Here is a 23,101-nt window from a genome sequence, read left to right on the forward strand (position 1 = left end):
TCAAAGCAAGGTTAGTTGCTAAAGGATTTCGACAAAAGGAAGGAATAGATTATTTTGACACATATGCTCCTGTGGCTAGGATCACATCTATTAGAATTATTTTTGCTTTAGCATCAATTTTTGATCTTTATGTTCATCAAATGGATGTCAAAACGGCATTTCTAAATGGAGACCTCGATGAGGAGGTTTATATGGAACAACCCGAAGGTTTTGTTCTACCGGGAAATGAACATAAAGTGTGTAAACTAATTAAATCATTGTATGGTTTAAAGCAGGCTCCAAAACAATGGCATAAGAAATTTGATGCAATAATTCTTTCTAATGGATTTGTTCATAATATTGCAGATAAATGTGTTTATCTCAAAACTTGTGATGACTATATGGTGATAGTTTGCCTTTATGTTGATGATATGCTAATAGTGAGCAACAACATAAAAGGTATTGTAGAAACAAAGAGGTTTCTATCTTCAACATTTAAGATGAAAGATCTTGGGCAAGTTGATACTATACTAGGTATCAAGGTAAAAAAAAAATAGTGGGGGATATGTTTTGAGTCAAACTCATTACATAGAGAAAGTATTGGAGAAATTCAGTCACTTAAAAATCAAAGAAGCAAATACCCCATTTGACCCAAGTATCAAATTAGTCAAGAATGTTGGAAGAACAGTGGCTCAATTAGAATATTCAAGTGCTATAGGAAGTCTTATGTATGCAACGCAGTGCACAAGACCTGATATAGCATTTGCAGTTAATAAATTGAGTAGATTTACTAGCAATCCAAATGTAGAGCATTGGAAGGCTATTGAAAGAGTTCTTGGGTACCTTAAACGAACCAAAGATTATGGCCTACAATACTCAAAATTTCCTGCTATTTTAGAAGGATATACTGACGCAAGTTGGATATCGAGTTTTGGAGATAACAAATCCACTACTGGTTGGGTGTTCACCTTGGGAGGTGGCGCTGTTTCTTGGAAGAGTAAGAAACAAACGTGTATAACTCACTCAACTATGGAATCGGAATTTGTTGCTCTAGCAGATGCAGGAAAGGAGGCTGAATGGTTGAGGGACTTTCTATTAGAAATTCCATTGACTTCTAAGAGTGTGAATTCAATTTCTATACTTTGTGATAGTCAAGCCACTTTAGCTCGTGCATATAGTGAAATATATAATGGAAAGTCAAGACATATAAGTCTTAGACATGATTATGTGAGGAAATTAATCAAGAGTGGGATTATTTCACTCACATTTGTGAAAACAAGTGAGAATTTGGCTGATCCATTCACCAAACCTCTTACAAGAGAAGTTGTAAGATCAACATCAAAATGGATGGGACTAAAACTCCTTGAATAAAAGATCCACCAATGATAGCAACCCTACTCAACATTATGAAATGAGTAATGAAGAGTTCAAAGGGTAAGAACAAGTCATTGATATGTGGAGTGGTTCAGCACTTTGAAATATTTTATGAGTCCCATCTAAAGATGTTAAAGTGCTGGTTGTCACCGAATGAGGGTTGAGTTAATTATACTCTTAATGAAGTTCAGTCAAGTTAGGACAAGTATCTCAAAGAGTGACAAAGATACTATAAGAACTTCACCTATATGAACTTAGAAGTGGTGCCGCTTCGATTGAGAGTTGGAGTTTCTCTCATAAAAGTTCATGAATTTGGATGAGCCCAAGGCCATATTAGGGCTAAGCGAGATTTTATGAGGAATACAAGAATGTTGTATTTATGTGTGTGGTATCACTGGTGTTGTCATGAGGAATAACAAATTCAAAGCTTTTATGCTATTTGGGATTTCGACTTCACTTTGTGATGCTTACACTAAGGTAATATTCAAATCGAAAGATATATTACTTTATTCATAAATACTATTTAATCACTTGGAGAAAATTTTAAATTTGAACAAGTGGGGGATTGTTATAAATTGTTCAAATTAAGAATTTCTTTTCAAAAGATTTATTTGAAAAGGTGTTTTCTTTTATTTTTGGTAGTTATTTTTCAAAGGTTGTGTCTTTTGAGAAAATAGTTATAATTTTCAATAGTTGTGTCTTTTGAGAAAATAGTTAATTTTCAAAGGTTGTGTCTTTTGAGAAAATATCTATAAATAGCTATTTGGGGGTAAATTACCAAGGAAAAACTCTTTCATGCTCTTCTTCTTTACTCTCCAAGTGATTGAGTTAGACATTCTCCAATTCCTTTCTGAAGATTCTTTATTGTTTGCTTAATACAGATCTTCTAAAGGCTTGTCATATCCACTAAAACTATTTGCATCAAACCCAGAGCAATCTTATTGAGAAGAGGGTGCAAATATCGTTTTTAGGAAAGTGTTTATACACGTTTCAAGCCTAAATATCTTTCCTAAAGTATTCTTGATCTTGTGTTTGTTATTTGTTACCATAGTGGGTTTTATCCTCTTCTTTGTCGTACCTCTTTTTTCCAACATTATTTGTATCGGCCGTTGACGCTGGTTGGTCCTGTGTTGTTTGTGAGTAAAAATTCGAGGAAATCAAGAATGAAACTGATAAGTCAACATTTGGTCATCATTGGTGCGAACCCGTAGGCTCGCGAAGAATTGTTCGCCCACATAGTTTTGCCCTTTCGAGGCTCATGAGCCTCAAAAAGGCCTACGGGGTCGTACCAATGACGATCAAATATTGACTTATCAGAATGGTGCTAGAAGGAGGGCCTGAACCTTCGGCTTCCCTAGGGAAGAGCACTAATAAGGACATTTAGTCCCACATTGGTTGAGAAGTAGGAGAACCAAGACTTATAAGCCCGTCGGGTCACCTTTACCTTCAGAGATGCCTTTTGAGGCTCACGAGTCCCGAAAGGGCAAAACTGTGTGGGCACGTCCAAAGCGGATAATTCCTCATGAGCCTACAGAGTCTGAATTCTAAGAGTTCTTCAATGCCTCTCTGTTTATTCAAATCCAGGTTTAGTGTTGTAGGTTAATTGTAAGTGTAGGTGTTGTGGCGATGCCATTTTAGAATTAATACAAATGTTTTATCTATCAGTTTATGTTGAATATATTTAGGGGGTATGAACACATGGAGAAACTTGATAGCTTCGAGTTATGAGTTGGACCAAAAAGTACATACAAGGTTGTCTTTGATTCCCCTTGTAGTTCCATTCATCTTTTGAATGTTAGCTCTTGGCTGCACTTTTAAAATTTAAAAGACAATCAAGATTTAGAGCTTATGTGAATTGCACCCTTTGATCATGTTCCATGTGACATAACTGGAAACTAAGAAGCATGAACACATGCTTTTGGTGGACTTGTTCGTGTCTGACGCATGTTAGACAAGTATATGTCGTCGACATGGCTGAACACATGTCCAGTCATGTTTATTTATTTATTTTCATTTCTATTTGTTGGACATGGCATTGCTTCTGGTTTGCTTTCATGCGCTTTGTTGCGTGACCCTCGCGTGCAACATTGCGCTTGCATGGCCCTCACATGAGGGCCGTTTGCTTCAGATTCTATGTGGACACGGATCGTCGGTGTTGCAAGGAAACATATATCAGTTATATCTAGACATTGTTAAATATTATTTGATGTACTCAATATTTATTTTGGATACCTACATTTAGATAATTTTAATTGTTTAAATCTGTATGATGATATTTATTTGTTCATATTGCTGAGTTTATAAAATTTAAGTATAAATGTCATGCAACTCATATTAGTATAATATATATACACACACATGTGTCCTCGCCGTGTATGTGTCCTAATTTTTTAAAAAATGATGTGTCGCTGTGTCCCTGTCCCATGTCTGTCTCTGTGCTTCTTAAACTAGAAATATCAACAATAAAGTTACTTGTTTCTCACTGAACTAAAAGAAACTCGACCATTTAAATTGATCTTGTAGGAATTCCTTTACTATTGATTTGTGCAAATGGAGGAACTGAGCTGCTTTAATCATGCTGTTTTGAAAGCATGAACGTATTGTTTTTTATGCGGGACTATGCATCACTATGTTGAGGTATATCTGAGAACTCATGACCCAAAGAAGCTTAGATATTTACTTATAACAGAGGAAACTAGATTTGATGCTCAGGAGAGGCTAAAAACTTGAATAAGAGTAGGTTGAACCTAGCATGGAAATGGAATGAAGTATCTGTGTATTGAATTATTGATTACCTAGAGGTTCTAACTAAATTGGCATATCCTGAAAGGGGAAAGAAGTCTCTGTGCGTTGATTACCTTGAGATTCCAACTGAATTGACATGTCCTGAGAAAATTGACAAAATATTGATTTACTGATCATTCAGGCTGTGCGCTTGACAAAATATGAGCTTGGACTGGATCAGCTGATGCTTGTTTCACATTTAAGGTTAACACATTTTTATCATGGATGTTGGCACTGCCTTCTTATGTGATTATAGTTTTGCTTAGTGCAACTGCATAAAGTAGTATTGGCATTGGCTTTTTAGAACTTTAAGTTGCCAATGTGATTTGAGTTTTGCTTAGTATAACTACCTAACTAGTACCAACATTGACTATTTAGAACTTCAAGCTGCTAATATATGTCTAATTGCATACTGGTTTGGACTGAAGGTGAATTAGATTTATGATCCTAAGACATCCATTGCAACATCATACTGCTATCATTGTTGGAAACATATGATCTGCAGCTCACTAGAGTGATTTTAATGTAAAAAAGAAGAAAGAAATTGTTCAGTGCTTGATCTGTAATTGGGTCTCATTGTAACATTCATTTTGGTAGACAATATTAGATCAAACATTTCTCAGAAAGGTTCAATTATACCAGTATTGTTGACACAAGACCATTTTAATATATATTTTTGAATAAATTTTATTAATTAGAAAGTATTTTGCAGATATCATAACTTGCAAAATAACATCTTCCATAATTCTACATTAATTATTAATATTGTGATCTTCAAGATCCAAGATATAATTAAAGGCTGAAATATGTTGAAGTTTGATTGATTGTGGTAGCACAAAGCAAGGTTTGCAATTTTAGGTTGTGGGACCCAGAACGTACTGTGGCACTGTTGGTTTGGGTGGGGGTAAAGAAGAAGGACGAAGAGGAGATGGGCATGCTGCCAGCAGCAAGAAGGGGGCTCTTGGCAGGACTCCTCGTGAGCCCTAGATGTATCTTTTAATGGGTGACTTCTCTTTTTACCTAAAAGTAAAATCTGTTTTTGTCATGAATTGGATCTGAATACCTGGTTTTAAGTCACCTGCATCCTGGTGGCAATCGGACTGGTAAATACTGGCTGAACAGTATCAGAACAGGTGAAATTGCTTTCTTTGGCACAAAGTAACTTGGTGTTTCTAAGTTGGCATAAAACTTGATTGAAACCGAGGAGTTGCCGTTTTAGCATACCCAGCTAAATTTATAGTAATGCACATGTCCAAGTCCAGATAAGGGCTCGTTTTTATGAGTCAGCACTGAGTGAGGATGCCTGATAACTGCCTCACACATCATTTAGACGACCGACAGGAACATGGTTCACTGCCGCAACAATGGGTGCATATTCAGGTACATCACTCTTAAAGTAGAAACATGACCTTTATTTGGAATATCAGATGAAATTTCTCCAAGGTTCAAAGGGATGATTCAAGCTTGGTTTAGTGTATGAAACTGCACAGTAGACTGTTTGGATGCTATTCCTCTCTTGGTGAAAACAAGACTACAGAGAAGTTGAAGCAGCAGGATAGCATTAGAAGATGCAGCATTGGCAGAATTAGTGGCAGCAGAAACAACTTCAGAAGATTGGCAATTCTTGTCCTCAGCGAAATAAGGCCTATGAGGATTTGGTACAACAGTACCATTGACCTTCCAAACTGGTTCAACATATGGCAGATAGTTCTTACCCTTGAAATGTAAATGGCTTAACAGTCTAGTCTGGACAAGGCATAGAAGGCAACGACCTCTACTGTCTCCCCTCCTCTCATGATTGCACATCCCATAAGGGGATGTTGGCACAATTAGGAGCCTCGTTAAGAGCATCATCAAAGCTATCAACAGAAGATTTTAGCAGCAAATATCTAGTATGTTTTAATCATAAAACAGATTCCTATTATAACTACGAGGTAGTAGAAGCTGTAAAGGTAGTCTAAGCCTCAGTGCTATCTTTTTGGACAATGTTATTCTCTTTTTCCATCAATAAACACTGTTTTCCTGTCAACTTACCTGGGAGTCTAACTTTGACGTGGAGAAGCACAAGTTACGGGGCATAGTTCCCAACAATTTTTGTTTGAGATCTTGCACTATTCAGCTGTCCTTACCACCATTCCCTACCAGTCATCCATTAGATTTTCACTTAAAAATCAATTTTTTTGATGATTATGATGAATGATTGATTAGCGAGATTTGATAGGGATTGCCTTTACCCTGTTACGCTGATCCAATCGATGAGAGCATCATGCAAGTTACATCATGTGCTCCAAACTACCCAGTCACATATGCCTAAAAGGTGAAGTGGTTGTATTCCAATCAGTGCAACTTGGGATCCTTCAATTCTGTGGTAAGACTTGATCTTTTAATACTTATATGGAATGCCTCTTCAGAAGAATTTTCTTCATAGATGCTCCTTTTCCATGGTATGGAAGGCTTCTCTCATCTGAAGCTGGTCTTGAAATTCTCTGATGCCTCTTCAGAACCAGACTGTCAGGTTCTGGAATGATGTTTGGCTTTTCTCCTTCCCCTTTTCAACTGTCCTATTTCTTATTTATCCTATCATCATGAATAGTTATAATCTGGTGGCCTTCATTCTGACCAGGAAGCCCAATGTATCTGGAAGCTATTCTGGTATAATTCACTGGCCCATCAACATGGTATATCTTATTTCTCTCAACACTAATCAACCCTTGAATAGCTCAAGGGAGTCTCTTAAGAAACTGGGATTATCTTCAAGCATGCTTTATTCTGGTTTAAGGTCCTCGTGTTTTGGTTACCCCATCTAGGATCAGGGTTTTGATGCTGTTACTGATTGTCCTTTTCGTTTTTCCTTCTATTTTTCTTCACCTATTCCTTTTTTTCTTTCTCATCTTTAATTTTCTTATACTTATTTCACATCTTATTGCCACAATCTTGCAGTTTTACTGCTTTTAACTAATTTTTTTAGTCACTCAGTAATAGAGTTCTGAATATGACCTAGAAAATGAATTTTCATAATAGTTTGTACAACTCTGAATATTGCTTTTCTATACATATAATATTTTATTTTTTGAAGAAGAGAGTACAAGATGGATGGAGGAATAAAAACTGGCATGTATGATTGTGTACACACATTACTTGCCTCGATTCATCTATTGATCTCAATTGTTAAAATTTTTCTAAAAAGGTTAGCCTGATTGACCCTTGTCTAGCAAGAACTTCATATCCCACGAACCAACCACGAGCCAATTTGGCCCCATGGACTTTCAAGTATTTTCAGGACATTCCTAGCATCACTTATCTTAGGATGTTGTCCACAAATAAATATTGAAGGTAGAAATTACATTGATGATGAGACTATCTGTTCATACTTCTGCCTGCATTTGTCGGAATCCTTTTGCCCTTGGTTGATTAGTGTTGAGAGAAACAACATATACCATGTTAATTGGCCGGTGAATTATACCAGAATAGCTTCTAGATACATTTGGCTTCCAGGTCAGAATGAAGGCCACCAGATTATAACTATTCAAGATGACGGGTAAATAAGTAATAGGACAGCTGAAAAGGGGAAGGAGAAAAGCTAAACATCATCCCAGAACCTGACAGCCTGGTTCTGAAGAGGCATCAGAGAATTACAAGACCAGCTTCAGAGAGATAAGCGTTGCATATCATGGAAAAGGAGCATCTATGCAGAAAATTGTTCTGAAGAGGCATTCCATATGCGTACATTTACTCTCCCAGACCCCGCATTGGCGGGAGCCTTGTGCATTGGGTACGCCCTTTTAAAAAATAGAGTACAAGATAGATGGAGGAATAACTACTGCATATATGATTGTGTTCACACACATATTATTTGCCTCCATTCATCTATTGTTCTCAGTTGTTAAAATTTTGCTAAATAGGTTAGCCTATCTTGTCTACCAAGAACTTCATATCCCACGAGCCAATTTGGCTACATGGACTTGCAAGTATTTTCAGGACATTCCTAGCATCACTTATCTTAGGATGTTGTCCACAAATAAATATTGAAGTTAGAAATTACATTGATGATGATACTATCTGTTCATACTTATGCCTGCATTTGTCGGAATCCTTTTGCCCTTGGCTTTCCATTTTTTTAAATTTAGTTAGCCCTCAGTATGTATTTTTAACAACTTTAGTTCTCAGTTTGCAATATTTTTTCTTAGTGCATTTTCACTTCAAGATCGGAGTTCGATGGATTCCTTTAGTAATATGAATGTAGTAGTCTTTCATATTACATGATCTCGTTGTTGTCATTGAGAAACTAGCAATCTTCATACTCGGATATTGAAACTTTCTTTTTGTTGCATATTAAATTTCTGAATTGCAGGACCTGGTGGGCCAAGAAACTTATGTGTTGAACCTTAATGGGAATGTTGTAATGCCAGGGTTTATTGATTCACATTTGCACTTGATATATGGTGGCTTGCAGGTACTGCTGCTTATTTTCTTTATTTGATATTTATGGTTTGTCAATCCAATTGGTTAAGATGCTTGACATATATTTCGTGTTATTCAGTAACTCCCATGACTACTTTATAATTGTCCACATGCAATAGTTTCATTATTGGTAATGTGTCACACATTTAAGTTACGTGAAACATATGTTATAAAATAACTTTTACTAGCTTCTGTACAAAAAAAATTGATTAATTATGCCATGAGTTATAAAATTAACTATGTCCAGAAGTCATTCAATTAGTGACTTTTTTTTATTTTTTCTAAAATTTAAGTATCTATCTCTTGGAGATGGTGGTTTGTTCTTTGGTCTGATAATATGAGTAATCAAGTATAAAGTTTAGCTGAAAGTGAAGAAACTTGTTATGGGATAATCAGATAGATAACAAAACTAGTTATCAGAGTAGATGCTTTTCCATTCCTAGATATAGCTGAAGTTTGCATAATTGCACAAATAGTATATATGCAGCTCAATGTGTCTTAAGATGGCTTTAATTAGCTAATTAATAGATTTTTTACTGTATAACAGAGGCAACCATTATTTTTCTTATTAATCTCGTCTAGTTATTCCCTGGTTTTGAGGCACAAAAGCTTAAGTTAAGGCAACATGAGATGGTACAGTGCCTTGCATGGTTAAAAATCTAGTTTGTACCATGGTGTTGAACCCGTCCTAGGTTGGACCAACATGTCCTGACTGATACCTGTGTACTGACATTTCATACACTGGTATGTACAGAAGAGGATTAGAGGAAGGAAGAAGAGGACATAGTGGAGAAAGAGGAGGAAGAAGAAGAAGGAGAAAGACAAAGGAGGAAAAGGTGTTTGTATGATTTAGGTTTGACATATCAGCATATATATGCTCATATGATTTAGATAATATTCCATTATTTTGATGATTTAAGTAGTTTTTTCAGTTGCAGTTAGGGTGCTAATGTAACTATTCCATCTAGTGGTATATTATTCATATAAAACATATCATTTTCCCAGATAGTGAACGTATTCCAGTGATATTTTGGTTCATATGTTGCTTTCTATCACTCAGATGGGACGAGTGGAACTTCGAGGTGTAAAAAGCCAAGAAGAATTTGCAAGAAAGATCAAAGAAGCTTTGAGAGGTTTACATCTGTGCAACTATCCTTTACGTATTAATTTGACATTTCCAAATTAACAGTTGGTTGATGTAACAAAATACATAATTCTGCTGGTCAAGTGAACTTGATATTTGAATTTTGAAGCCAGGTTGGAGCCAACCAATCTATCATTTATAACATGAACACAGAGCGAAACCTAACTAGGTTGTCCTTATGTGCCTTTCATTATATTTGCAGAGCATAAATCCTTCTTAGAATTAATTGAGACTTGATCCATCCATTTGGCTCTAGTAAGGACAACATGACTCCTCTTGGTGTTTCTCTTATTCTACTAAATCCTTTAGCATAATTTTAGTAATGAACTTATAAAGCACATTACCATAGGCAATAGATTTGAAATTCCCAAAACCTATCGGTACTACCAACTCCAAGCACCAATGTAAATGAAGTGGCATTTATTTTCTTGTCAATTTCTTAGTTTTTTGCAAAATGTGACATAGCTATTATTATGAATTAAAATCTCAGAAAAAGTGACATTGGTCTTTGAATGTACTTGTACATTAGTGGTACACCTTGTTTGGCATGTTGTTATGGCTGGACCAACCGACATGAATTCAGTTGATGTCAACATGAATTTTAAAATCAATATAAAACTTAAGTTTTTGACTAAAGAATCAATCAAAAATTAAATTTTGGCTAAAATTTTATACTAAATAATTAATCAAAAAAGTTTTTATGATTTATTGCAAATCATATTATGTATAAGTTCTAAACATGAAACATGATACACATCATACCTTATAACTGACCTATTACCCCCAAAATATTCTCCGGTATCAATGGGAGATGGTTACAAGTTCTCGTTGTGGCTCGGTTGTAGATTAAGATTATTTTTCTAAAGAACCCATGCATGAAATTGTTTTGTTGGCATCTGATATCAATTTTTTTTTGTGCTATTGATGAAACATAGTAGCATATGTGGTGGTATCATCATCAATTACTTGCGGTAGTAGGTTACTGGGTTAGGCACACTATGACAAATATGACTATGCCTGCTCGAGTATAGTTGAACTATGAGCTGTATGAAGCATTGAATTATGAGAAGGACCTACTATCATCATGATATTATTATTTATGATATGAGGTTCATAGTGAGAGGAGATTATGACCATGAGGAGTTTGTATGATTTGAGATCTTATCTCCTTGAAGTCATCAATTGCCTTTTTTTTGCCATTGTCCTTCTGGCCGTAAACAAATGGGGTGGATCTGCATATACCATGATAGTGATCCTGGGTGATGATTGAAATATTATTCCCTAGACCATGCTTTACTTTATATGTATGAGTAATGAGCACATAAAACTCTAGGCCTTGACCATCATCACTAGTAGATGCACTGTTATCCATCTTACTATCATCTATGTGGACCTTAGAAAGAGTAGATACATCGGTGAAGAAGTGTCATCCTCTGAATTGATTTGTTGCTCTTCGATGAAATCCAATGGATCAACCGACTTCAATCACTGTGCTATCTGGATGATTATAACTGATGCATTCTGCCATGACCCATCGACTTCCGAATGCTTGTAGCCAGACCACCTCCTGTCATCAGGCCTTCCTCCTCATACTGAGCAGCCTCGTCCTATGGGTCGTTTTCCTTGATAGCCTTTGAAATGAATGGTGAACTCTTGCTCATTTACAAGTAAATTACCTAACTCTCTATTGTGTACTTTAGCTTTGAAGTGTAAATGTTGCCTTCAGCTAGAGTTGGTGGCAAGTTAAGTGACATTTCATCATATGTCTTTATATTTCTGCATGCACGCAGTGATGATTATAAATGAACGAGTGATGCTCTCTGTTATTGCCTCTGTCCTCTTCGCCAGTCCAATATCACCAATGCCCTTTATCATGAGGTGTATACAATGGGCCATACATCATGTCCAGAAAAGACGCCTTCTATTGTCCAATGATTTGCTGGCCCTTTTTTGAGGTTAGTGTCATTATCGGAGATCACTTGCAGTCTTGCACTATACATTTCTCTCCAACCTTATCTACCAGTCTTCATGGATCCTGAATGTATAATGTATCATGAAAATGGTATGATGCATCAACTGACTTATAAAAGATAATTTTTTTTTTGTTGCAATAGATTAAAAAGTTTATGATAATCATCCTGATAGGACCGAATAATAGTCACATCATAAAGGCCCCATTTCTTCTTAATTGATATGATGCATCAACTGACTTATGAAAGATATTTTTTTGTAGCAATAGGTTAAAAAGCGTATGATGATCATCCTGATAGGGCTGAATCATAGTCACACCATAAAAGTCCCGTTGCTTCTTAAATGACTTGGGTTTTGGATTTCATCCACCTCTTTATTAAGATATTATATATACATCTGTCAGCAATCTCAAATGAATCAGGAACTTGTATACCGGGACTATGTTGCTAAATGAACCAAATAACTTGATAATAAGGGCCTCAAGCTACATATGCAGGGATGTGGTATATATTAACCCATCTTGCAATCACCTTTCATATATTCTCTTTTTTTTCCTCCTTAGTATGAGCATCATCTATCATGATTTATTTTGTACCTTGAAGGAGAAACCATCGGTCTAAATTGCCAACATTAGGAGATCGCCTCTTGCCTAATGAATTACAAAAAAAAGAAACTCCATATGCCCCCGCCTCATAATGGTAGTTTGGTCCAGCTCATGTGCACCGCTGGGCTACATTAGAAGCCATGAGACAGGATTCACGAATAATCTTTCTTAAGCTTTTTAACAATAGCATCCTTTTACCTCTTGTATGTACATTTGAGGTATATAAAAGAAGATATACATGAAGGATCTTCATTTCAAGTTCTGTCTGAGCATTTATCATGAAGATTGGGTCTTCTCCAATTTTAACTGTATCATATATTTTTCTGGGATTTATTTTGAGGCCGCATTTTTTAGCTTATTTTACAATTTGCTTGCTGATAACATTTATGCATGTACTCTTTTTTTTTTCTCAATATTTCTGTTGCTACTTGTCACTACTATTGAGAGATGACATTTTAAGTACAGCTTAGCTGTACATACTACTGTTTGCTGATATTGGTACCTGATCAGCTTTTACTTCTTGGATCTTTCTGTTTTTCAAATAGTTTTTAGCCCTATGTATTGTAGTAGGCATATGACGTGTGCACGAAAGCATCACCTATTGGTGACCTTATACATGTTAAAGGAAAGAATCACCTATTGGTGAAGCCTTATACATGTCAATAGTATCTTTCCTTTTTTTCTTTTCTCTCTAACTTCATTAGAAACATATTCATGACAGATAAACTTCATGGTGAGTGGATCTTAGGTGGCGGATGGAACAATGATCTCTGGGGTGGAGAATTACCTCTTGCTTCTTGGATAGATGGCATCACACCTGACAACCCAGTTGGTTCTCATGCTATTATTTTCATGCTATATGTTGAAGTACCAACAGCATAACTTGATATGGAACATTGTTATGGATAGGTATGGCTTTCGCGCATGGATGGTCATATGGGATTGGCCAATTCACTTGCCCTAAAGATAGCTGGAATTAACAACAGTACATGTGATCCAGTTGGTGGAGCTATTGCGAAGACTTTGGAGGGCGGTAAATATGAAGCTCAATAAATTATAAAATACTATTTTAGCATAACGAAGCAGGTTAAATTGATATTCGTTTGCAGTGCATTAGTGGATTATGTAGGGAAATTTAAGATTTGAACAGATTAATTTCTGCTTGGTAACAAAAGATGGCAAAAAACAAATAGATGGACTATGAGAGCAATTATGGGGAAATTAAACATGTAAAGGATTGAGGATTCATGCTTGGCCTGTAGCCATGATGCTTGTAAAAAATTTCAACCAAGTTTTTCCTATCCATAAAAAAATGATTGGTTCACATTTGAGTTTTCACACTCCTCTTGGGTTTGGAAGTTCTGTATTGTAATAAGCTTTTTTGCAAGTGCCTTATAAAAGGAACATAAGTGGAGTATTGTGGAATCAACAAAATAGCACAAGCATTGGAAAGAAAGGTGAGCTAGTGAGAATAGGTCTAGTTTGTCAATTGACTCAATTCAATTATTTTTTTGTTGACAAAAATGTGAAGATTGTAGCTGAAAAGTTAGCAGTTATAAATGAGATGAAAGATAAACTAAAAAAACATTTATCATTACAATCACTAAACAAAGGTAATCACTAATGCTTGGTGAGGTTATGAAAAGACAACACAGAGAGAACAATGAAGGGTATGACTGAGATTTAAGATACACAAATGGTGCCAAATAAAAGAAGAGATAAAACGTGAGCCTAGCCTGGCCTGAGATTTAAAATACTTAACAAATAGTTGTATCATAAACAGTTGTTGTCATATATTGATACTTTAACTATTAAAATTGTTTATACTTATTTTATAAAAAATAAGAATTTTATCTTCTGCAGTAATATATTGGCTAGATGGGTATATGTACCATGTGTATATGTTTGATGCAGCACATGGGTAGATCAGAATTTAATTTCACATGGGTAGATCATAATTAACTTTTTCAAGGCATTAAAAGTTTACTTGCAGGATTTTTCCAGTGAGCTATTAAATTAATAAGAAGATCAATAGTGGCATTGAAAAAGAATAGTTCCAAATTTCAAGATACTAAGATACAAGGCACTATGAAATAGTGATGTTTTTGTAATTTGTATTAGTAAATTGAAACAATTAATTAGATCATTGGTGGTTGACATTTTTAATACACGGAATATCCATAAAAAGAGAGGTAAAGGAGTCTGTGAGGGAATTTCATAAGGATATTTTAGAAACTAAAGGTGGCTATGTCATTGTTTTTACTTATTTTCTCTGACGCATGCTTTGGTAGGACACCACATGTTGCTATATCTAGTGAAACACCAATAGTAAATGGATTGAATTCATGCATGATAAATATGCCACTAAACGTGGTGACGGAACAATTTGCAGTCAATCAGTTATATTATACTTAAACAACAAATTCTTATACCAGTCACACTTGCAGCTTCCTTTAAGCTAATTGTATGATATTCTATGGTAAATGAGCTTCTTCCCAGCTAGGAACCAAAAAAATTATAAAAATTTTATTGTTAATGAAAACCAAAGGGTCACAGTATTTCCTTATGTCCATTAGGTATTAACAATTACTTGAAATTTAAAGTTTGGCTCTGCTTGACTTTGTTTTTCTTTAATTTGTATAATTCTACAATCCAGAGCCTAGTGGTCTGCTGGTTGATTCTGCAATGAAGCTTGTTCTAGCTGTGATACCTGAAGTCTCGATCCATGATAGGAGAGACTCACTGATCAGAGCAAGCAAGTATGCATTAACGAGGGGAGTGACAACCGTGATTGACTTTGGGAGATTCTTTCCAGGCACATCAGTTGATCATATCTGGCAAGACTTTTCAGGTTACACTTGGGAACCTCTTTAATTTTCTTCTCAATAGTTTGATGACAAGCTACCTTTTATCCTAAAGGCTATGTGCTGTCATTAAAGGAGGTTATTTAGCCTTCTCCCATGTTGCAGAATATAGTCTATTTCTTTACCCCAAGTAGTAAAGTCAACATGTATTGTTGTATAACCTGCTGAATCAAGTGATTCTGCCACATTGATTATTTGGGATTAGTCTCCTTGGGGAAGACTATCATTATTATTAAATATATATTCCTGAATTGGCTTTTCTACTTTAGGATTATCATCTTATCAGATGGATTTTAATTGGTTGTGCTGTCCTTGATATACATATCATTTCAGATGTTTACCAATGGGCTGATTCTTCTGGGAAAATGCTGATCAGAGTTTGCTTATTTTTTCCAATGCAAACTTGGTCTCTACTGGTTGTAAGTATCAGAGCCCCAATTACAATTCATTCTTGTACTTGAATTTTTACTATATTACAATATACCGGACCAAGTCTTAAATCCGAGTATTAATTATAAGAATTCAGTGTATTCTTCTTAATTCTTATCTGTTTTCCTTCACTGTAAGTTGTTCAAAGATAATAAAGTCCTAGACGACATCTTATTTTGTCACCAACCCAATAAACCACATCATATGCATACTTACTGGAGGAGCAGTTGATATCAACTAGTATCTTGGTATGGAAATATCGAATAAGTTTCTGGAGCTCAAAGGTCCAATGCTAAAGGTATCAAGCAACAACCATGAAGTTATACAATTTAAAAAGGCTTGATTTATCTGTGTTTCACACCAACACTTGTTAGACACATTTTGACACATGTTGGGTACCTCGAAACACATAGACTCTTTGTACCATCTATACTCGTTTATATTAACATACTCTATATATATATATATATATATATATATATAATTTTATTTAATGTAATTTATGCATTCTTTGTTAGTTAATGGTGCATATTGCATGATAAAGCTGTTGATGTCTGACTTGCTATATGTTCCTGTCAATCCCTAAGATCCACTTATATCTTGGGGTGACTTCCACAAACTTGAAGCACTTTCATGCCCCCAAAACTGGAATTAATAGTTGTACTCTGATTGATCTGTGTCCATTCAACTGATCCCATAATTATAGGAGTTTTGTGACTAGGCTCTCCTTTTCGGATCAGAAATTAGCTTATGAGCTATTCTAGAAGTGGGAAGGTACATTCATGAATTGGCTCTATAGATGTATCTTCTGGTTATATGTATGCTATTCTAGGTTTTACATATGTGTGTGTGGTACATAGAGGTGTCAATATCTTTCCCAATTGTACATTACTTGTGGAACAAAATTGCTTACCAAAATTGTAATTCTACTAAACCAAATTGATTTTTCGTATGTGTTGGCTAGTTTAGCTGTAAAAATTTTGTCAGATCACTGCAAGGCCCTGAGATCACCATCCACCTTCAACACTTATCATTTGCAAAAATAACAAAATAAATGTTAGTATAGAATTGTATAGATGTACATCCTAGCCTCAACCAAGGATTTTAATTTCGAATAATGTCGTCCGTACTGGGTGGCACGTACCGGTCCACCAGTAGACCGGTGCGCGGACTGCTTACTACCGGGCAGTACTGTTGATTGAGGCTTTTTTTGCCCCGTTACCACCCTAAATCGGTTGGTGATGGTCAATTTCGACCGTCACTGTCCGCTACCGGGTGTATTAGCCGAGGGAGAAGAAAGAAGAGGGAGAAGAAGAGGGAGAAGAAAAGGGAGAACCTAGAGATCCGACGTCGCTCTCCCTTGACAATCCTGATCCGTCGCCGCTCTCCCTCGTCGGACGTCGTAGATGAGATGTCGCCTCCTTGTCTGAGGCGACGAGGCCTCGACGTCGTCAGCGACTTCTCCTCATCCGCGCGGGGAGAAGAAGCCTCGGTGACGTCGCAAGGAGAAGAAACTGAGTGTCGTCGAGGCGACCTTTCTTCTCCCTACGTGGGCAGAAGAAATAACGCGACGAGGCGGCGACGTCGCCTCATCGCCCGTTTTTGCATGGGGAGAAGGAAACCTCAGTTTCTTCTCCCCACGCTGTCATGGATAGAATTGTAAACGGGGTGTTTGATGCAATGCTCATGTATGCTCGTGTCTTTCAGTTTTGTTCATGCTTTGCACAACATGTAAAGGGCTGATAGTAGGCTTAGCAGCCCTATTTTCTTTGGTTTTGGTGGTCGTCCTAAGCTTGCAAACAAAGGTTGTGTCATGTGGGCACTTTTGGGGATTTCGGTCTATAGTGGATCATTTTGGACCCTTTATTGTGCGACCGTTCAGAGCTTGTGAAGTATGTTTGTAATTTGCATTGGCTATGAAGTGTTTACTGAAATGATTGCTTGTGGATCCCGAGTGAGATGCTTTCTTTAACCTATTTTCTCTTTTGTAAGTCCTAAGGGACCATAGGAGGTTTCGGGGAGGCTGACCTTTGTGGACGGACACGCAAGGGTGCCACACGACTTTGGCAAAATTAGCAAAGTGCATGACAACGTTGGTAGAAAAACGAGTTTTTTTTTACTTTATATATATATATATATATATACCAAGCGGTACACCAGAATGTACCGCTCGGTATACCATACCGTATCGTATCGAGCTGATCTCGATACTCTGATACGGTACGAAATTACGAACCTTGGCCTCAACCATAAATAAAGTTATGTACATGAAATTTGGACGACATTCAATTGACAAGTGTTTTGTGACTATCTATATGTTGTAAAATGGTGGCTTGCTTATTTTCTTTTATTTAAGTGTCTATGCTTAACTGCAGTTTGGTTATTGTTGTCCACATATTGCCTTGAAATCTGTTTTTACTAATGTTTCTTTGATATATCAATAGATAATCTTTGTCTCAAATCATTACATCAACTGTTGATTCCTTAGGATCTTATTCAAGAAAAAGGTAGAGCCTTGAGTCAATGGATACATTTGGGTGGTGTCAAAGCTTTTGCTGATGGGTCTTTGGGATCTAGTAGTGCACTTTTCTACGAGGTAGGTTACCATTTCTATCTAATACAGTATATTCATTTAAAATTCACGCAACTGATCTTTCTTGTTTAATTCCCTTTATGTAAATAAAATGTTAGCATATGCATTTTGTTTGATATGATCAAGAACATGGAGTCAGCATTGCCATAATTACTATTGTTTCATGCAGTCATTTGCTTATTTCATTTTTAATTTTAGGTTATGGGTCATGTCATGGTTTTACATGTGCTTGGTTGATCCATCCAAAATCAATATTCTAAACTAGTTCCAGTTATCATAGGCAATTACTATAATTGTGTTGCCTTTGGGTTTCTATTTGAGCATACTGATTGCATACATTATAATAGTTCATCTTTAATGTTCTATCAATTGAATTGCAAAGAGACTTGGAAGAAAAAGGTGCCAAGCGTGTAAGAGATCCATTTCAAACGAAAATCAACCAATTTTAATATACTTGGGTTAAGTTCCACTTAGTTCAGGCCAGCGTTCGCCTTACTGGTTCATACCGATGTACCGACCAGTCGACGATATAGTACACTACATACCGCTCCGTACCAACATACCATGTGTTAGTATGGCAGGGCGCACCGAAGACATGGAAAAATGGCTGAAAATAGCTCCAAAAATTCTTTAAAATAGAAAAAACGTAAAATTAGTAATTTTAAGTTAGAAATAAATATAAATTTAGTATAATTTTAGCAAAAATAATCTAAATTAGGAAAGAATAATTGCATATATCTTTTTCGGGCTTTGAGGAGTAGCTGTGTGGTATGTTTCAAATTGTTATTTTGTTGATATTAAATTATCTACAAGGAAATGATTTGAATTGTTAGATTATTTGTTAAACAACTTAAACTTTAAGATTTAAATTAATTAAGCAATCAATTGATGGATATACATGGTTCTACCGCCAAAAAGAACTACGGGATTTCACAAGTGATGGATCAAGGTTCTCGAGTATATGTATCTGTATATCAATTTGATATATTTGTCGAACCTAATCCTGAAATTGATCTCATGATATATTATATTGATACACCATATGTCATTAGTGTATTAATGTGGTGATGGTTATAGTTTGATTGTCATGAACCACATATCCGAGGCGGCTCCTAAGGCAAGTACGATTGTGGCATGTATCGGTGGCGGAGGTTAGAGAAAGCTGAAACTTCTACTTTCGCTACTGATATATTGCTCTGTATCATAAGATCGATTATCGTACTGTTGCTCGGAGAAGAATGACCAACTATCATCGTATTGTTGTTGGTCGTAAGATTCTCCATAATACGACAACTGTGAATGCGATGAGTTCCGCTTTATGTCTAAGTTATGTAAGCTCTATTGCATCTGCTCAAAATCATCCACTTCCTTCCCCTTCTCCTTCCGTGTATAAACTTAACCAGTAACTCGTCAAATTTCATGATCTGAATCTTGGGTGGCATGTGTAAGAAACTGCTCCTGGTCCATCCACCACTCTTAAATTATGTTGACGGGACCATCGACTCCCTGACAAAGCCGCCATCGTCGGTCGAGGCACTGCTGTAAACATCACTGCCATGTCTTCGGACCGAGAGGGTTGCTGAATGCAATTGAGAAGGTGTTTCGTTATCTGACTCGATTCTTTCCAACAGTGGTTGATGTTACTGCCTTCCTTTTTGTCTTTTCCTTGCTCGTTGGCAAACGATTGTGATAGTTAGGTCTCTAGTTCCTCGAGTAATTTGACTCGATATTGTTTGGCTCTTGCCACGTTCTAACCAAGGGTGATCTTCCTCTTGTTGGGGATATGAACAAGGGTTTGACCGAGAGTGATGTTTTGCCATGTTCTAACTCTAGTTAGAGAGTGAAAAGGGAGAGAATGAGGGGGTATAAATGGTTTAAAAACCCTTAGATCTAGTTCAAATGGTCAAACAAATTGTTTGAAGTCAATAAATGCCGACCATTGATCTGTATCGATTGAAATCCAATCGTTACCGATCGGTAATGGTCGGATTTCGATTGTTATGATCATTACAGACCCCATATTGGGCTATACGGGGTCCCTTATTATGGACCATTTCTTTCACTGTAAATTGAGATGACTTTTTGAGAATGAGCTTTCAATTCCTTGATGAGCTTTTTGAGAAAAGCAGGCCATGAACTAACCCATTTCGGATTGTTCAAGCCAGTTTATAACCTCCCTCGTCTCGCTTTATCATTGTCACACTTGACTCTGTGCCCTACAACTCAAGCCACCCACCGCTCATCCCCCCTGACCTTGTCCGTAAAAGCCACTTGATGCCTGCTGCCCAATACTCCTCATTCTCTTCCGTTCCTAGTCCTCTCCTCTCTTCTCCTCTTCTTTCTCCTCCTATTCACCTTCTCCTTCTCTTCTTCTTCTCATCCTCCTTCCCACTTCTTAGTCATGCAGCATGTACCAACATACTATGTGTATGCTATCATGAACTGGACCTGTATCAGTCCAGTCAGGGACCAATATGGATCTAGTACTTGAGATTTCAAACCCCTTTTGAAACCTTGCCAATAAACCAAAATTTTTAACAAACCTACATAGGTCAGCATCACAAGGTAAAGAAGAAAGAGCATAAACAAAGAAAAGCATAAAAAAGGAAGAAAAGGAGAGAAACACATCCATGAACTCCTTACACAGTTAGGTGTCAAAAACTGGAGAAGTTGAGAGATCTCTGCTCAAGAACCTGAAGCCCATTTCTGCTAGAAAGAAATTCAGGGAGAACCATGGCCTGAACCAAGGTTTACTGTGCCAACTTGTACCTGGTGGTACGAGCGGTACATATCAGTCCGATAGGGGATTGACACATGGACTGCCTAGTACCGAATCATGATTTCATCAATCGAGATATAAATTTCAGGTTTCCTTTTCAAGTTTACGGATCTGGATGCATACGGATCCAAGTTAGAAATGCAAGGATCTGCCTTAGATGCCTGTAAATCACAGCGTAAATCTTTACAGATTTGACCTAGTTCCACACCCATATAGGTTAGGTCCGTGTGGATCAGGCCTATATATTGGTAGATTTATGAAGATTCACACAAATCTGACCAACATCTATGCAAATGCCATATAGATCTATGCATATCTATGACTCTTCTGTGAGATCAGACCTTGATTTCCAATATTAAATTTATGATTATGATGGACAATTTTTGAAAAAAATGACAATGATGCATTGGAGCACTGGCCTCACGTCGCAGTAGGCTCATTGTTTGAATAACTGCCATTATGGCAAATGCATTTTCTATGACTACATTGGTCCTGATAGAGGAATAACCTATCTGAAACAACTTTTGGCCACCGGATTTTCAAATGTGACCAAATGCATGAAGGTGCCACCACAGCAAATCAGATCATCTTTCTGAGCCTGTTGAGGAAGAGAGGTTTAAGAAGTCCCAAAAAAGCCCCAAAGGGATTTATTATGGATCCAAAACTGGGGGTAAGATTATTGTTTGACATAGGGGCAGGTAATGGTCAAATACTGGATGTTATGTTTGGTACGATAAGTGTAACAGGTGGTATGCCTGGTTTTGAAACAGCTTAGGCAATTTTGCGTGTTAGAGTGCCGGTCCCCTGTCAGACAGGTATAGACTGAGGCCTATCAAGTGGTACATTTGGTTTTCAAAATAATTAGGTCTTTGGGCAAAATTAGTTCACCTTTTTGTTTAATATACAAAAGTTCAAAATAGCCTTTTATATAGAGCTTTGGAGAAATTGGCATATGTTAATTGTAACATGCATCTATGAGACTATGACTATAATACTAAATTGGGGACAAAGAAAAGTTGGGGACCGAGGAAGAATCCATTTGATTACCTATTGTTTAGGATGATTCAGACCCTTTGATGGACTTGCCATGGGCAGCTGAAAAATCAGGATGATGTAGTGCACGTTGAAGATGGAGATCCACCATATCCATTGAAGCTCATCTCATACTGGATCTAGGAGGATTAGGTGGCTGATGATTCCGAGCCTCTAGCAAGGGCGTTCGACCTAAGAAGGATGATAGATTCAAGCGCCTTATGTATAACTTCAGCAGGATCACGATGCATTTTAGTCATGCACAGGAAGTCTGTCACAGTCATCCAAGGGCAAAATGATGTCAGAGGTCACTCATTACAATTGATTCTTTAAATGCCATTGATGACTAACAATTTGAGGATGACATGACAACCATCATGTGTTTTAGAATGATGATAGTGATGATAGTAATGATGAGGATGACCAGGGCTTGAGTTTCTGTATTCCCATGAACTAGAGTTGTGGCATGCGGATAGGAACTGAGATTTACTTATTCCGATCAAGAAAAAGATCATGTCTTCTGATCCAATAGAATTTATGAAAAAGGAGAAGAGCAAAGAAAAGATAGTTGATGTCTTCGAGGAGATAGGGAGAGCCTAGCTGAGACTGAGTTTGACAAGTGTTCCTCATGGTAATTGCCTTCCTACCAGCATAAATTTTGTAAGTCAGAGTATGCTTTAGTCTGATACTGAATCAGAGTTTTCATTTGCCCACAGTGAGAAGAGCATTGGATTGATAGTTCTAGAAACTACTAACAAATATGTAAAAAGTAACTAGGCCCAAATATGCGTAGAAAAGGGGAAAGTTGATTGTTACAAATGCGTGCTATTACATGGTATGGCTTGGTGCTGGTACCATACAGGTCTGATCACCAGTCAGTAACACTATCAGGCCTGCATTTTTGGTTTTTGGTCTTGTAACATAATTAGTTAGAAAATATGTTATTGTCTAATATTGTTTCAAGCAAAAATTATTTGTCTGTTTGCTTTTAGATTTGCATTTTGACTCAGTTGCACATGATATTTATCTAATATTAATCATTTGTTCTTCTTAAACTTGCATAACCCGCATTTAGACTCACAGATAT

The 23,101-nt window shown here is 36.7% G+C and overlaps 1 protein-coding gene across 2 annotated transcripts in view; it reads left to right on the top strand.

Moving 5' to 3' along the window:
* LOC135652197 (protein LONG AFTER FAR-RED 3-like) overlaps positions 1-23,101 on the top strand; it is a 31,982-nt gene that overhangs the window by 3,685 nt on the left and 5,196 nt on the right. The window contains exons 3-9 of one of the 2 annotated variants that reach the window (XM_065172984.1): positions 8,489-8,590; positions 9,659-9,731; positions 13,039-13,145; positions 13,227-13,350; positions 14,974-15,168; positions 15,515-15,600; positions 18,099-18,206. In XM_065172984.1, coding sequence (XP_065029056.1) covers positions 8,489-8,590; positions 9,659-9,731; positions 13,039-13,145; positions 13,227-13,350; positions 14,974-15,168; positions 15,515-15,600; positions 18,099-18,206 — 795 coding nt within the window. The remainder of the gene's footprint in view (positions 1-8,488; positions 8,591-9,658; positions 9,732-13,038; positions 13,146-13,226; positions 13,351-14,973; positions 15,169-15,514; positions 15,601-18,098; positions 18,207-23,101) is intronic. The other variant, XM_065172985.1, reaches the window with a different exon arrangement.

This window comes from Musa acuminata, chromosome BXJ3-11 (assembly GCF_036884655.1).
Source record: "Musa acuminata AAA Group cultivar baxijiao chromosome BXJ3-11, Cavendish_Baxijiao_AAA, whole genome shotgun sequence".
NCBI lineage: Eukaryota > Viridiplantae > Streptophyta > Magnoliopsida > Zingiberales > Musaceae > Musa > Musa acuminata.